At 38.6% G+C, this 15,481-nt stretch overlaps 1 protein-coding gene across 1 annotated transcript; it reads left to right on the forward strand.

Moving 5' to 3' along the window:
- The first annotated feature begins 70 nt into the window (after positions 1–70).
- Positions 71–15,248, forward strand: LOC133545173 (zinc finger protein 501-like). The gene is made up of 2 exons (XM_061890551.1): positions 71–376; positions 13,498–15,248. Exons 1-2 carry the CDS (start codon positions 286–288, stop codon positions 14,814–14,816), a joined length of 1,410 nt encoding a protein of 469 aa, XP_061746535.1. The 5' UTR covers positions 71–285; the 3' UTR covers positions 14,817–15,248.
- Positions 15,249–15,481: the final 233 nt, after the last annotated feature.

Below are 15,481 nucleotides of genomic sequence, written 5' to 3' on the forward strand. Positions count from 1 at the left end.
AAGGGCCGCTAGTTATCTAAAAGGTATTTTATTTTTTAAATCGCAGTTGTCGACCGGAAGTTGCACACTTCTGGCGCATGCGCAAACACATCGGTAAAGCGGAAAGTCCAAGATGGCGGCCTAAGCGGCGTGGCTTTCAGTAGAAGTTTCACATTTACGATCTTATAGATTCAACAATTGCATCAAACACCGCAACTATTCGCCTTATCTGAAGCCCACCACACGGACTTTGAGTGTGGAGCGACGGCGTGTTATCTGAAGTGAAGATTGAAGAGGTGATAGAAGATGGACGACTACTGCTATGCTAACTTGGTGACGTCATGTCAAAGAGAATCAGCGCCACCAACGGAGAACAACCTGAAAAGACAAGAGGAAGGTGAGTGTGTTGCCTTCCCTCATTTGAAAGCTATTTGAATTCCAAGCCCTAAAAACAGAAATGAGCCGACTTTGGTTAAAAATGCAAACAAAGAACCTCGATCCAAAATGGCGGAAATGTCTGTTGGAAGTTACCGCAGTAGTAAACAGTAGGCAAGCAACGGTACTTGCTATAATCCTGTGTCAATCCACCTTTATTGACCGTGATCCTCTGTGTGTGAGAATGTGTGTGTTTGTGTACTTGATGCATGTGTTTTTGTGCGTGTGTGTGCGCGAAACCTCCTGTTCCACGGTCACGACTAATTCATGTCCAGTCAAGTGCAGTCCGGCATAGGCGTCGATCCCGTGGTGAATGGCATTTATTTATTTTTTTAATCATTCATGTTGTTGTTAGTTATGCAGCGAGTTTGGTTTGTTTTACATGATAAAAAGGTCACAAATCTATAATTAACACAAAGTCCAAACAAGATTTTGCATGGTACCCGATAATGACCAAATGACACCATCATCTTGACTTTGTACGCACTGCACACGAGCAAATGAAGTGCATACTTAGTCAACAGCCATACATGTCACATTGAGGGTGGCAGTACGAACAACGCCAACACTGTCATGAACATGTGCCATATAGTGAAAACACACTAGACGACAACGACAAACACATTTTGGAAGAATATTTGCACCGCGACACAACATAAACACTACAGAACAAATTCCCAGAATTCCCTGCAGCACCAACTCTTCCGGGCACTACACCGGACATCCGCTGTAATGATACCAAGTACAGGAGCGTATCCAGTCGATACTACTATGATAACATCAATATTTTTTAGCATCACAAAAATATTTTTTTATTTTTTTTAACATTTATGTTGTGACGTCTCGGTGGCATCTTGGTGCGAGAGGTGCTCTTCCTGGATGCAGTTCGGGCTCGGACACAGCGTACAGGTAAGAATAAAGTATTTATTGAACTAAAAACAGGCTGATAACAAAAACACTGGGTCTCAAAGGCAAAACAAAGAGCTAATTAGCATTGGTGCTAGGCGAACAAAAGGCGGCTAAGCGCGGAAGCATTAGCGAGTACACTCAAAGAAACAAGTACGCTAAAAGTGGAAGCTAGCGAATACAAAATACATGAAAGCCAAGTCGTCACTTGTGAACACAAACTGTATGTACCACAGACTAAGAGAACGAGTAACTGAAACAGACCGGTTAAATAGCGTCTCTGATGAAAAACAGGTGTGCAAACAAAGGCAGGTGAACGAATCAAGTCGCCATGGTGACAAATACATACAAGGAAGTGCACAAAGCAAGAATCGGAAAAGTCAAACAATAAACAAGAAACACAACAGACTCAAAACCCAAAACCATACATGATCCGGGAGGCGGATCATAACATATAACATATGTATGTTTATTAACTCAGGAAATATGTCCCTGGACACATGAGGACTGTAAATATGACCAATGTATGATACATCCTGCAGCTACTTGGTATCGGATTGATATTTAAATGTGTGGTATCATCCAAAACTAATGTCAATTATCAAAGAAGAGAAGAATAAGTGATTATTACATTTTAACCAAAGTGTAGATAGAACATGTTAAAACAGAAAATAAGCAGAAATTAACAGTAAATGCACAAGTAGATTAATCATTCATTTTCTACCACTTGTCCCTCATAATGTTGACAAAATAACAGGTGTATAAATGACACAATATGTTACTGCATAAGTCAGCAGCTAAATTAAGAGTCTTTGTTTGTTTACTTACTACTAAAAGACAAGTTGTCTAGTATGTTCACTATTATATTGAAGGACTAAATTCCAATAATAAACAAATGTTTAACGTCCCCTTAGATTTTTTTGGTTAAAATAAAGCCAATAATGACATTTTCTGTGGTCCCCTTTATTTAGACAAGTACCGAAAAGTACAGAAATACTTTTGGTACCAGTAACGGTACCAAAATATTGGTATACACACACACACACACACACACACACACACACACACACACACACACACACACACACCGAGCACCCAGTGGTAGAAATGTAGATCGGCGCCTATGCGGTCCAGAATAATCGACTGAAGAAATATGACTACGACTAGCATAGAAGTTGAAACACAGCACTGAAAAGAAGCAGCAACTTTAGTGACAGATTTCACTTCCACTTTCTGCTGCAGCTCACTCTAATTCTGCCCCGATTGAGGACTTGCAGGCTGTGAGAGAATGTGTGTGTGACTGAACTACTGTATTCGTCCTAACTGGGAGATTTAACACACCTACCGTATTTTTAGGAGTATAAATCGCTCCGGAGCATGCGGCGCACTGGCCGAAAATGCATAATAAAGAAGGAAAAAAACATATATTCGTCGCACTGGAGTATAAGTCGCATTTTGGGGGGAATTTTATTTGACAAAATCCAACACCAAGAACAGACATTTGATAGGCAATTTAAAATAAATAAAGAATAGTGAAGAACAGGCTGAATAAGTGTTTGTTATATGAGGCATAAATAAGCAACTGCTATGTTAAGCTAACATATTATGGTAAGAGTCATTCAAATAACTATAACATATAGAACATGCTATAACTTTACCAAACTATCTCTCACTCCTAATCCATAAATCTTCTTCCTGGATGTGGCTTCTAAACAACTCTGCCAACTCCAAAAATATGCGCCGCTTCCTCTTGTCCTTTTCTGCTGCATATTTCACTACGTCCAGCTTGTAATGAATGAATGAATGAAATACGTTTATTTCAGTCATATAATCAATGCAGCATTTTGTGTGATCAGTTTTATAGTACAGGTTATACGTAAACAATCATACACATTTACACACACAAGAAAAAGAATGAGCGAAAAAAGGAATAGGCTGAAGCCAAAGCTTATATTTGCCTACCCTATACCTTCACTGAAAATTAGATTGCCTGGAACATCAAAAAAATCAATGGGATGAAAGTAATTGTTACTATATGTTGTAATTTTCAATTATTTCACCTTTCAAGGTTTTCTTAAACCTTACCAAAGAAGTGCATGTCTTCAACTCATCACTGAGCTTCTTCCACCATTTAACTCCTAAAACTGTAATACATTTGTATTTTATATTCCTTCTCACTTTACCTATTTCAAAAATCAATATCTCCCGTAAATGATACAAGCTGGAAGGCTGTTGTTCTTTACTCCAAACATCATTTCCATTGTTTTTAAAAACACAATGTCTGAACATTTTAATACATTTGAACTTATAAATAATGGATTGGCATGTTCATAGTAGCAGGCTTTGTGTATTATTCTAATGACTCTTTTTCGAAATGTTATTATTGGGTCTATGTTTTTTTTATAAACATTTCCCCAAATTTCAACACAATACGTTAAATATGGAAAAATAAAAGAATAATACAACATATGCAGGCATTTCTTATTCAGCATGTGTCTTATTTTATAAAGAATAGCAATAAATTTGGATATTTTTCCCTTTCTATATTCAATATGCGGTTTCCAACATACTTTATGATCAATTATTTATTCCCAAGAATTTTGTTTCATTAACTCTATAGATTTCCGCTTCATTTAATTTAAATTTTGCTTCACAATTTGTCCTTGCACCACTAAACGCCATAAATTCAGTTTTCTTATCATTTAATGATAACTTATTAATATCAAACCATTTTTTTAGCTGAATTAACTCAACCTCTATTATCCTCACCACTTCCTTCAAGTCTTCTCCTGAACAATATACATTTGTATCATCTGCAAACATAATACATTTCAATTTATTAGATACTGAACAAATATTTAAATAAAGTATAAATAACTTCGGTCCCAATACTGAGCCTTGTGGAACCCCACAAGTTACTCTTCTTGGCTGTGATTTAGTCTTATTCATTTCCACATATTGAGATCTGTTACTTAAATAACTACTTAACCATTGTTGTGAAACACCTCTTATGCCATAGTTTTACCATGTTTGCAGAAGTAAGGAATGATGGATTGTGTCAAAAGCTTTACATAAGTCAATAAATACTGTTTCTATTGCTGTAGCTATGTTTTCTACAAAGTCCATCACTGCTAGAGATGTAGATGGATTACTCCTGAAGCCACACTGATGCTCATTCAATAGCTCATGTTTGTCAATCCACTTATCAAGTCTATTTACAAATCATTTCTCAAGAATTTTTGCAAGTTGAGGTAGTAAGGACACAGGTCTGTAATTTGAGACCATATGTTTATCACCATTTTTATAAAGTGGAATAACTTTAGCGATGTTCATTTGTCAGGAAAAATTCCAGTTGATAAAGATTTATTGCACATATAATATAAACGGCTTCAGGACACAATCCATCACTTCTTTAACAAGTGACATATCCACTTTGTTACCATCCACACCTTTTTTGTTTTTCAACTTTCTGACCACTTCTGACACATCACTTTCACAAACTCCACCAAGAAACATTGAATTTTTTATGTGAGATATACGCTTTAACTTTTTCTCATGCTTCATTTTTAAATTAATATTTTTTGTCAAATTCGGGCCAACATTCACAAAAAACTTATTGAATTCCTCAGCTATTTCTTCTATATTTTCATTAATTGAGTTGTCATCTCTTACCAGATATGCTGTAAAATAATTTTTGCTCGATTTTTCAATCATAGTATTAAGCACATGCCAGGTTTCAATGATATTATTTTTATGTTTATGCAGCAATTGTTCATAATAGTTTTTTTGTTGCAGCCTCATGATACATGTCAATCTGTTTTTATACTTGTTATATTTGTCCTCATTTTCCTTTGTTCTATTCTTAATAAATTCCTTGTAAATCCTTTTTTTTTTTTACAGGCTTTTACTAAACCCCATGTTATCCATGTTTTTTCCCTCGTTTTAGTATTTTGCTTATATTCTCTCAATGGACAATGATGGTCATAAAGTGTCAGAAATATATCCAGGAATGTATCGTATGCTTCATTAGTATCCTGCACAAAAACATTTTGCCAATATTGATTTAAAAGATCAGCCTTGAATGCATTAACTGCTTCTGGTGATTTTATTCTAACAAAAATATTTATTTGTCTTTTTGATTGTAAGTTTGGCTGGTTGTTCATTTGGATCACTGTAAAAACAGGCAAGTGATCACTTATATCAGTCACAAAGAGTCCACTTTTTCTCTTCCCATCAAGTACATTTATGAAAATATTGTCAATTAGTGTCAAGCTGTCCTTTGTTATTCTGCTGGGTTTTACAATTAGTGGAAAGAAACTCAAGCTAAACATAAGATGAACAAAATCAGTGGTTTTCATGTGATCATTAAATTTCATCAATTCAATGTTAAAGTCACCACAAATCAAGATCATCTTATCATTATGTCTTTCATAGAACTCAAACAATTTCTTATTAAATTGATGAATGCATGTTTCCCACGATTCGATAATATATGGATTTTTTTCGATTCGATTCTCGATTCAAAAACGATATTTTTCCGATTCAAAAGGATCGTGTATTCATTCAATACATAGATTTCAGCAGGATCTACCCCAGTCTGCTGACATGCTAGCAGAGTAATAGATTTAAAAAAAAAAAAAGCTTTTATAATTGTAAAGTACAATGTTTTATCAAGTGATTGCAATAATGTAAATTTGTTTTAACTATTAAAACTATGACTTATTTTATCTTTTTGAAAACATTGGACACAGTGTGTTGTCCAGCTTATGAGATGCCATGCAAGTGTAAGCCACTGTGACACTATTGTTCTTTTTTTTTATTATTATAAATGTCTAATGATAATGTCAATGAGGGATTTTTAATCACTGCTATGCTGAAATTATAACTAATATTGATACTGTTGTTGATAATATTCATTTTTGTTTCACTACTTTTGGTTTGTTCTGTGTGGTGTTTGTGTCTCCTCTCAATTGCTCTGTTTATTGCAGTTCTGAGTGTTGCTGGCCCAGCTTTGCTTTTGGAATTGGATTGCACTGTTATGGCATTGCTGTGTAGTGGTTTGTTGGATTGATTAAAAAAAAAAATCGATAAAAAAAAAAGAGAATCGATTCTGAATCGCACAACGTATTCGATTCGATTTGTATTCGAATCATTTTTTCCCCACACCCCTAATATATATATATATATATATATAGCCAAAAGTATGGTTGCCAGCCATCCAAATGATGAGAATTGGGTGTCCTAATCACTAAACCCGGTGTATCAAATCAAGCACTTAGGCATGCAGACTGTTCCTACAAACATTTGTGAAAGAATAGCCACTCTGGGATTTCCAGCATGGAACTGTCATAGGATGCCACCTGTGCAACAAATCCAGTCGTGAAATTTCCTCGCTCCTAAATTATAAATCAAAGTCAACTTTATTATAAGAAAAGTGAAGAGTTTGGGAACAACAGCAAGTCAGCCACCAAGTGGTAGGCCAGGTAAACTGACAGAGAGGGGTCAGCGGATGCTGAAGCGCATAGTGCAAAGACTTTCTGCACAGTCAGTTGCTACAGAGCTCCAAACGTCATGTGACCTTCCAATTAGCCCACGTACAGTTCGCAGAGAGCTTCATGGAATGGATTTCCATGGCCAAGCAGCTGCATCTAAGCCATATGTCACCTAGTCCAATGCAAAGTGTCAGATACAGTGGTGTAAAGCACGTCTCCACTGGATTCGAGAGCAGTAGAGACGCCTTCTCTGAATTGATGAATCACACTTTTCCATCTGGCAATCTGATGGACCAGCCTGGCTTTGGAGGTTGCAAGGACAATGCTACCTTTTGGACTGCATTGTGCCGAGTGTCAAATTTGGTGGAGGAGGAATTATGGTGTGTTTTTTAGGAGTTGGGCTTGGCCCTTTAGTTCCAGTGAAATGAACTCTGAATGTTCCAGGATACCAAAACATTTTGGACAATTCTATGGGATGGGACTTCAAGTTTATATGTGAGTAAAGGCAGGTGGCCAAATACTTTTATCAACATAGTGTGTATATATTATTGTTCATGTATGAGATCTAGGGCTGCCAACTATGGCCAAAGTAATAATTAAGGTTATTGTTATCAATATTGAAACCATGATTGTTGATTGTTAGGTGAAGCATTGTTGGGGTGTGAACGTAATACCATCATGTCATTTGTAATGTCTAATAAAAAGACTAGATAAACGTTAACCATATATTTATGGACAAATATTAGTTTTTTTATTCTTTAATTACATCAATTGGTCAGCTGTTTGTCATTACATGATGCCTTTATCTCTATCTTTACATTTTGATACAGAGACTATTTCTATTTGTTGTTTAAAATGATGTACATCATATAAATGATGTATTGGGACAGATTCATTGAGTTTGAGCAGAAGTATGTCGTAGAGAAATTAACTATATGCAATAACGCATTAACAAAATGATTGTTGAATTAACATGAAAAAAAACAAGTAATGTAAAGAAAAGCTGGTGTTTACTTTTTGATATCAAAATAAAACACAAAGCTTTTTGGCTCATGAAGATGAAGTCTAATAAACAAGCTTTGTTTTTCTCTAAGGCCTCCATAGTGTTTCAGTACAACACTTTGGCCAACAACAACAACAAAAAAACTGTGATACCTCTCACATCAAATAAACAATCTTCACCGCCTATGACAAAACATTTGAGCTAGTATTGATGTTATTTGAACATTGATCCAGTTTACAGTTAAATACTGGAGAAGTGAACATCCCAGTAAACAAAGTAAAGACTTTCTTAACAAGTTGTAACAACCTTCACAACACATCAGCTGCTGCAAAACATCAAACAGTTTTCTCCTTCGCTGTATACTTTTAGTGTGGGGACAAGTGTCTCCAATATTGTCCACACCTGTCTCCATCCAAACACAGATGTGTCTCTTTAAAGTGGGAAGTGAGGGAAAATGAGGTTAAACCAAGCGCTGGGCTCCGTTTACTCTGAGGGGAAATCTCCGCAGCAAAGTCTGTGTCGTTGGTCCGCCTTTTATTATCCAGCCAAACCACGCTAGTGCACATGCGCCTTACTGTGTTGCCAAAAATGCATTAATATCATTATTATTATTATCCAGCCAAACCACGCTAGTGCACATGCGCCTTACTGTGTTGCCAAAAATGCATTATCATTATTATTATTATTATCCAGCCAAAGCACGCTAGTGCACATGCGCCTTACTGTGTTGCCAAAAATGCATTAATATCATTATTATTATTATCCAGCCAAAGCACGCTAGTGCACATGCGCCTTACTGTGTTGCCAAAAATGCATTAATATCATTATTATTATTATCCAGCCAAAGCACGCTAGTGCACATGCGCCTTACTGTGTTGCCAAAAATGCATTAATAAACAACGTTTTTTTGGTCATTCTAAAAAATTAAACGGTATTACTAACCGTTGGGAATTGTCGCAAATGATCATTATACTGTTCACTGTTACATCCCTCCTCCATTAACAAGTTAAAAAGTCAAGGGCGGTCACGGCATGTTCTTGCCGCGAATGTTGGTCAATTTTTGGGGCATTACAGCAAATGACAAGCGTGGTAGCGGCTTTTGTTGAGGTGCCGCGGTAAGATTTGAGCGCTACATAGATGCATGAAAGATAAACTTGAGTTAATGAAACATGTAGAATAGATTGTTTTACACCCTCTGTTGTTTAAAAAGGCTACAGTTAGGGCTGGACCATTATTAGATTACATTAGATTAGATAGTACTTTATTTATTCCTTCAGGAGAGTTCCTTCAGGAAAATTAAAATTTTCAGCACAATCCAATTCAAGATCAGACAAACGTTACAGGGAGACAGAACAGGATCGCTGACAGGTCTGCCGGCTTCCAGCGCCCCTTACAAAAAAGGTGAGGTACAGGTAAACAAGTGGGGGGAATGGGAGAAAAAAATTGAAGATTAAAATAAAATAAAAAAATTGGTCTAAGGCTGGGTCCCTGGAGAGGGGGTCCAGACTGAGGCCAAGGGAAAGAACAACAACAACTCATAGCCATAGCACACATCCCTCTCACATGTGTGTGTAAGAGGGAAACATCAAACACTAAAGAACACAAAAGACATTAAAGCAGCGGATACAACCAGACACTTCTACATACACACATGAATAAAAATGTAAAAGAAACATATACACTGTGGCAAAAAATAATAATCTTGATTGATATTGTAATCACGATTACACCATTTAAAAATAATTTAAAAACACCAGTATTTATTTTACCAGCAAAACTCAACTTTAACTATAGTTTAGAAAAGCGGATATTAGTTAGTAACAAATAAACCACAACAAGTAAAATAATAGTACAAATGCATTTAAATAAGAATGGCAAAATAAAAAAAAAACCTATAAAATGAAGTTTGATCTTTTAATTTTTTTAGTTAAATTTTTCACCTATTACACTTATTTGGCTACCTTTTTGTGTCAAATACAAATGTATAAAATGTTAATTAAATGCAGAATCTCTCACATTTATTTGTGTAATACATCTTTGGACAATTTTGACCCGTACTTTGGGTCAAAGCATAATAATTGTGTAAATGCATCAATAAGTTCATTATGCTTGTGTGAGGTGCTTTTTTGAAACTTTTTTTTGTTAGCGCAGTCAGACCTATTATTGTGAAGGGGGAAGTGTGCCGCTGTTCTCAGCTTGATGTGTGGAGGCCACTTGAGGCTCCTTGAAAAAAGGAGAGAGAAGGAGAAACTCTCAAGTTTTGACTCCTGTCCTGTTTATACATGAATCCAACATTGATGATGTCGTTCACAACAACACAAGCAGATGAGATGTGTTGTGGCTTTATGGATTTTCCTTGCTAGCTTTAGCTTCATGGTTTAGTCGCTATTTTGAATGACCGCCTCAAGGACGGGACGGTTGCGTGTTTAGAGAATGAATGAGTGGTCCAGAACACATTATTTTCCCCAACCAATGCTGTTTTTTCCTCACAATGACAACATTGCTCTTACATTTATGTCAATTTCCCTGATATTCTGCAGTGAACAGCAGATTTTCTTATATTAGCCAATTCTGTGACTCCTTAAGTCATTTTTGAAATAATATGCCTTATTTTTTTGTTGAGTTCAGTGATTATTGACTAGATTATTACTTTGGGAAGGTGAGAGAAGAAGACTTGTGGTCTTTTGAGAATTGTCTGGTTTGTCCATCCTAGACCACCTTAGGTCACGTGCGGTGCATCACCAGACCTGCTAATGTTAGCCAAGTTAGCTGCTCATGCGTGTTGGAGTGGAGACGGCTGAGGGGAGTCCTTCAGGAGGGTTCCTTCAGGAAAATTATGAAACAAGCTCAGCTTCCTCATGAAGGTGAGGTGATGATGTCACATAAGGACTACACGCCTACACTCTCAAAAGAATGCCAACGTTTGGGCCCCCAGACCTGCTTTATTTTGGCCGTATCGAGGCAGCGCTTTTTCACGCTTTGGGACCAAACGAACAAAAGAAGACCTTTTGTATGCAGTTTGAGAGCCGCAGCCGGAGAAAATAAACACAGAGTGTATCCATGACTGCAAAGTTCATTGATTGATTGACTAATGTTTTAATACCTCCGGACATTGACTTGAAATATTTCTGTCAATCACACAAACATGCTTGTGGGGGAGTTTCCTGTGTCTACGTACCTTCCACACATACGTACACCCACCGGAGTGACATTTGTCCAGGTTGCACCATCCCCAAGTTTCCTGTGTCTACGTACCTTCCACACATGCGTACACCCACCGGAGTGACATTTGTCCAGGTTGCACCATCCCCAAGTTTCCTGTGTCTACGTACCTTCCACACATGCGTACACCCACCGGAGTGACATTTGTCCAGGTTGCACCATCCCCAAGTTTCCTGTGTCTACGTACCTTCCACACATCTATACACCCACCGGAGTGACAAGTTGCACCATCCCATCATTTTTCCTACCTATTCAAACCATTTCAACATCAACACATTCCACTCATCCTGGACATTCAAACTAAAATGTTCCCAAGTTCCAAACCAAATTCCCGTTTTCCTGGAAGTTCAAACTCTTCAACTTTTAAACCATTCCAACATTCAAACTATTCTTACATTCATACTACATTCTGTCAACATTTCGGTTCAATTTGAGCATTCACGCGCAATTCCTTGAACAATTCCCTCATTTACATATTATCATTATTATTATTCTTCTTCTTGAGGGTGCATGGGAGTTTGCCTAACCAGTCTACATGTGCTTTGTGGACTTGGAGAAGGCATTCGACCGTGTCCCTCGGGAAGTCCTGTGGGGAGTGCTCAGAGAGTATGGGGTATCGGACTGTCTTATTGTGGCGGTCCGTTTCCTGTACGATCAGTGCCAGAGCTTGGTCCGCATTGCCGGCAGTAAGTCGAACACATTTCCAGTGAGGGTTGGACTCCACCAAGGCTGTCCTTTGTCACCGATTCTGTTCATAACTTTTATGGACAGAATTTCTAGGCGCAGTCAAGGCGTTGAGGGGTTCCGGTTTGGTGGCCACGGGATTAGGTCTCTGCTTTTTGCAGATGATGTGGTCCTGATGGCTTCATCTGACCGGGATTTTCAGCTCTCGCTGGATCGGTTCGCAGCCGAGTGTGAAGCGACCGGAATGAGAATCAGCACCTCCAAGTCCGAGTCCATGGTTCTCGCCCGGAAAAGGGTGGAGTCCCATCTCCGGGTTGGGGAGGAGACCCTGCCCCAAGTGGAGGAGTTCAAGTACCTAGGAGTCGTGTTCACGAGTGAGGGAAGAGTGGATCGTGAGATCGACAGGCAGATCGGTGCGGCGTCTTCAGTAATGCGGACGTTGTACCGATCCATTGTGGGGCAGAAGGAGCTGAGCCGGAAGGCAAAGCTCTCAATTTACCGGTCGATCTACGTTCCCATCCTCACCTATGGTCATGAGCTTTGTGTCATGACCGAAAGGATAAGATCACGGGTACAAGCGGCCGAAATGAGTTTCCTCCGCCGTGTGGCGGGTCTCTCCCTTAGAGATAGGGTGAGAAGCTCTGCCATCCGGGAGGAACTCAAAGTAAAGCCGCTGCTCCTTCACATCGAGAGGACCCAGATGAGGTGGTTCGGGCATCTGGTCAGGATGCCACCCGAACGCCTCCCTAGGGAGGTGTTTAGGGCACGTCCAACCGGTAGGAGGCCACGGGGAAGACCCAGGACACGTTGGGAAGACTATGTCTCCCGGCTGGCCTGGGAACGCCTTGGGATCCCCCGGGAAGAGCTAGACGAAGTGGCTGGGGAGAGGGAAGTCTGGGTTTCCCTGCTTAGGCTGTTGCCCCCGCGACCCGACCTCGGATAAGCGGAAGATGATGGATGGATGGATGGCATTATTATTATTATTATTATTATTATTATTAAATGTAGCTTACCATATTGCTGAAAAAAAATCATTTCTCCTTGGGAATTAATAAAGTATTTCTGATTCTGATTCTGATTGAATGTGTGGACTGCATGAATGATGCTTTCTCAATTCTCACTCTAACGTAATTTGACTGTCTAGAAACGCACTAAATTAATCCACTATTAATATTATTAATAAGATAGAAAAGTTATCTTTTGAAGGAGTAGTCAGTAATCTGATTACTTCTTGCGAGTGTAACTGTGGCGACACTATCTAAATAAAAGCAAACAGATGTCATGTTTTTTGGCCAACATGCGTGACCCCGAACGGGACAAGCGGTAAACAAATGGATGGATGTTGATTATGCTCATGCTATTTTTAGAGCAGACATGTCTCTAAAGATGAATGTAAAAATGACAATAATTTTAGTCCACCAGCAGGGGGTGCTCATCACTAGTACTACTGCGTGGAGGCTGGCATGTGGTACATTATTTCCTGTGTGTGTATGACTTATTCAGAGGGAGAACAGCACAATTTCACGTATGGCGTCTACCATTAAGGATTGCAGGAATGACTTTTAGGATGTTTTTATATGAATAAGGTGGATTGGACGTTGGCCTGGGAAGGCATTCCCCTGAAGGTCTTCTTCATGTGTCAGCTGGAAGTAACCTGACTGCTGTGAGGGGAAACTGATGGGATTGTGAGATCATATGTTGGTGCAGGACAATGTCTCATGTGACTGAGCAAAGCTGGACTTTTCTCAAGAATGTTTGTTTTCTCCTGTCTCGCAGATGTCGAAGAAGAACATCTTTCTCGTGAGCAGGAAGCGGAGCCACAGTCCCACCGCATTAAAGAGGAAGAAGAGAAACCACATTCACAACACATTAAAAAGGGAGGAGAGGAGCCACAGTCCCCCCACATTAAAGAGGAAGAGGAGGACCCACTGACCCTTCACATTAAAGAGGAAGAGGTGGTGCACATTAAAGAGGAAGAGGAGGAAGAGGGCATCAGTCAGCCTAAATGGTTGGAGGAGTTCCCAGTGAGTGTGAAGAGTGAAGATGGTGAAAGTGAGGAGAGGGGAGGGGGGGAGCCTCCAAGCAGCAGCTCAACACAACACATGACAACAGAAGCTGATGGAGACCACTGTGGAGGATCACAAGCAGACAAGCTCTTAGCTCCACTATCAGATAGTGAGGACACAACCTCACACTCTCCTCACACTGATGATGAAGATGATGCAACATGTCACACTGACAACACTCACTTCACATGTCCTACCTGTCACAAAACTTTTAAATACCATAGTCTTCTGAAAAGACACATGAGAACACACACTGGAGAAAAAACTTTTTCTTGTTCAACCTGTGGTAAAGGTTTTACACGAAGTCATGATTCTAAAGTACACATGAGAACACACACTGGTGAGAAACCTTTTTCTTGCTCAGAATGTGGTAAAGATTTTGTTCTAAGTAAACATTTGAAAGTACACATGAGAACACACACTGGTGAAAAACCTTTTGTCTGTTCAACCTGTGGTAAAGGTTTTGTACAAAGTCCCCATTTAAAAGAACACATGAGAACACACACTGGTGAAAAACCTTTAGTCTGTTCAACCTGTGGTAAAGGTTTTACACAAAGTCGATGGTTGAAAGTACACACGAGAATACACACTGGTGAAAAACCTTTTGTCTGTTTAATCTGTGGTAAAGGTTTTACACAAAGTCGATGTTTGAAAATGCACATGAGAACACACACTGGTGAAAAACCTTTTTCCTGTACCACCTGTGGTAAAGGTTTTACACAAAGCCAATATTTGAAAGGACACATGAGAACACACACTGGTGAAAAACCTTTTTCCTGTTCAACCTGTGGTAAAGGTTTCACAGAAAATCGGTGTTTGAAAAGACACATGAGAACACACACTGGTGAAAAATCACATTCCTGTTCAATCTGCAACAGAAGCTTTGGTGAACGATCAAACCTTGTAAGACACATGAGAAGACACCCAGGAGAGAAAGTGTTGAGTTGCAGTGTGTGTGGTGAAAGATTGTCTTCTAAGTACCAGTGTAAGAAACACAAGTGTGCTGGTGAGAACAGCAGCAGCAAATGAAACTGCAGGATTTGAAATAAACTGTCCAGACTTTCATTTGGACTTTCTAACATCAGCACATATAACATGTGTGACATTGTTGTTTGTCTAACAATCTCTTTAATTAATTTAGCATTAAACAGGCACTGAGTGAGCACAATATGTCCATCATGTCCTCATGTGTAATGTTTACATTCTTTTTCTATTTTTTGGGACTACAATGTGCAATAATGTTATATGTATGTGTGTATATATATTCATATGCATGCAGATATGCATGTGTGTGGATATATATATACATATACAGAGATACATCTCTCATCTCATATCTTTTTTTTTTTACTATTTATACTACCATATTGTATATGCACCTTAGGAGGATCTGCTCCAATTTCGTTGTTCTTTGAACCTGTTCATTGCAATAATGACAATAAAACTATTCTATTCTATTAATATGCTTCTAGATTTATAGATTAGATATTTTATATTAATGCTTTTTTCAGTCAAGTACATGCATTAATATACAACATTGTGTACTTTTATTAAAAAATGGACAGCGATTTGAGTAAAAAGGTGAGAGTAAACAGTAAAATACAAATTTTACATGCAATAAACATTTTGTGCCATCGAAGACGGCGCTGGCTGAGAAGAGAGTTCATGCTATGGCTATTAGCCCACTGAAGAAT

This window comes from Nerophis ophidion, linkage group LG28 (genome assembly GCF_033978795.1).
Source record: "Nerophis ophidion isolate RoL-2023_Sa linkage group LG28, RoL_Noph_v1.0, whole genome shotgun sequence".
In the NCBI taxonomy this organism is placed as follows: Eukaryota; Metazoa; Chordata; class Actinopteri; order Syngnathiformes; family Syngnathidae; genus Nerophis; species Nerophis ophidion.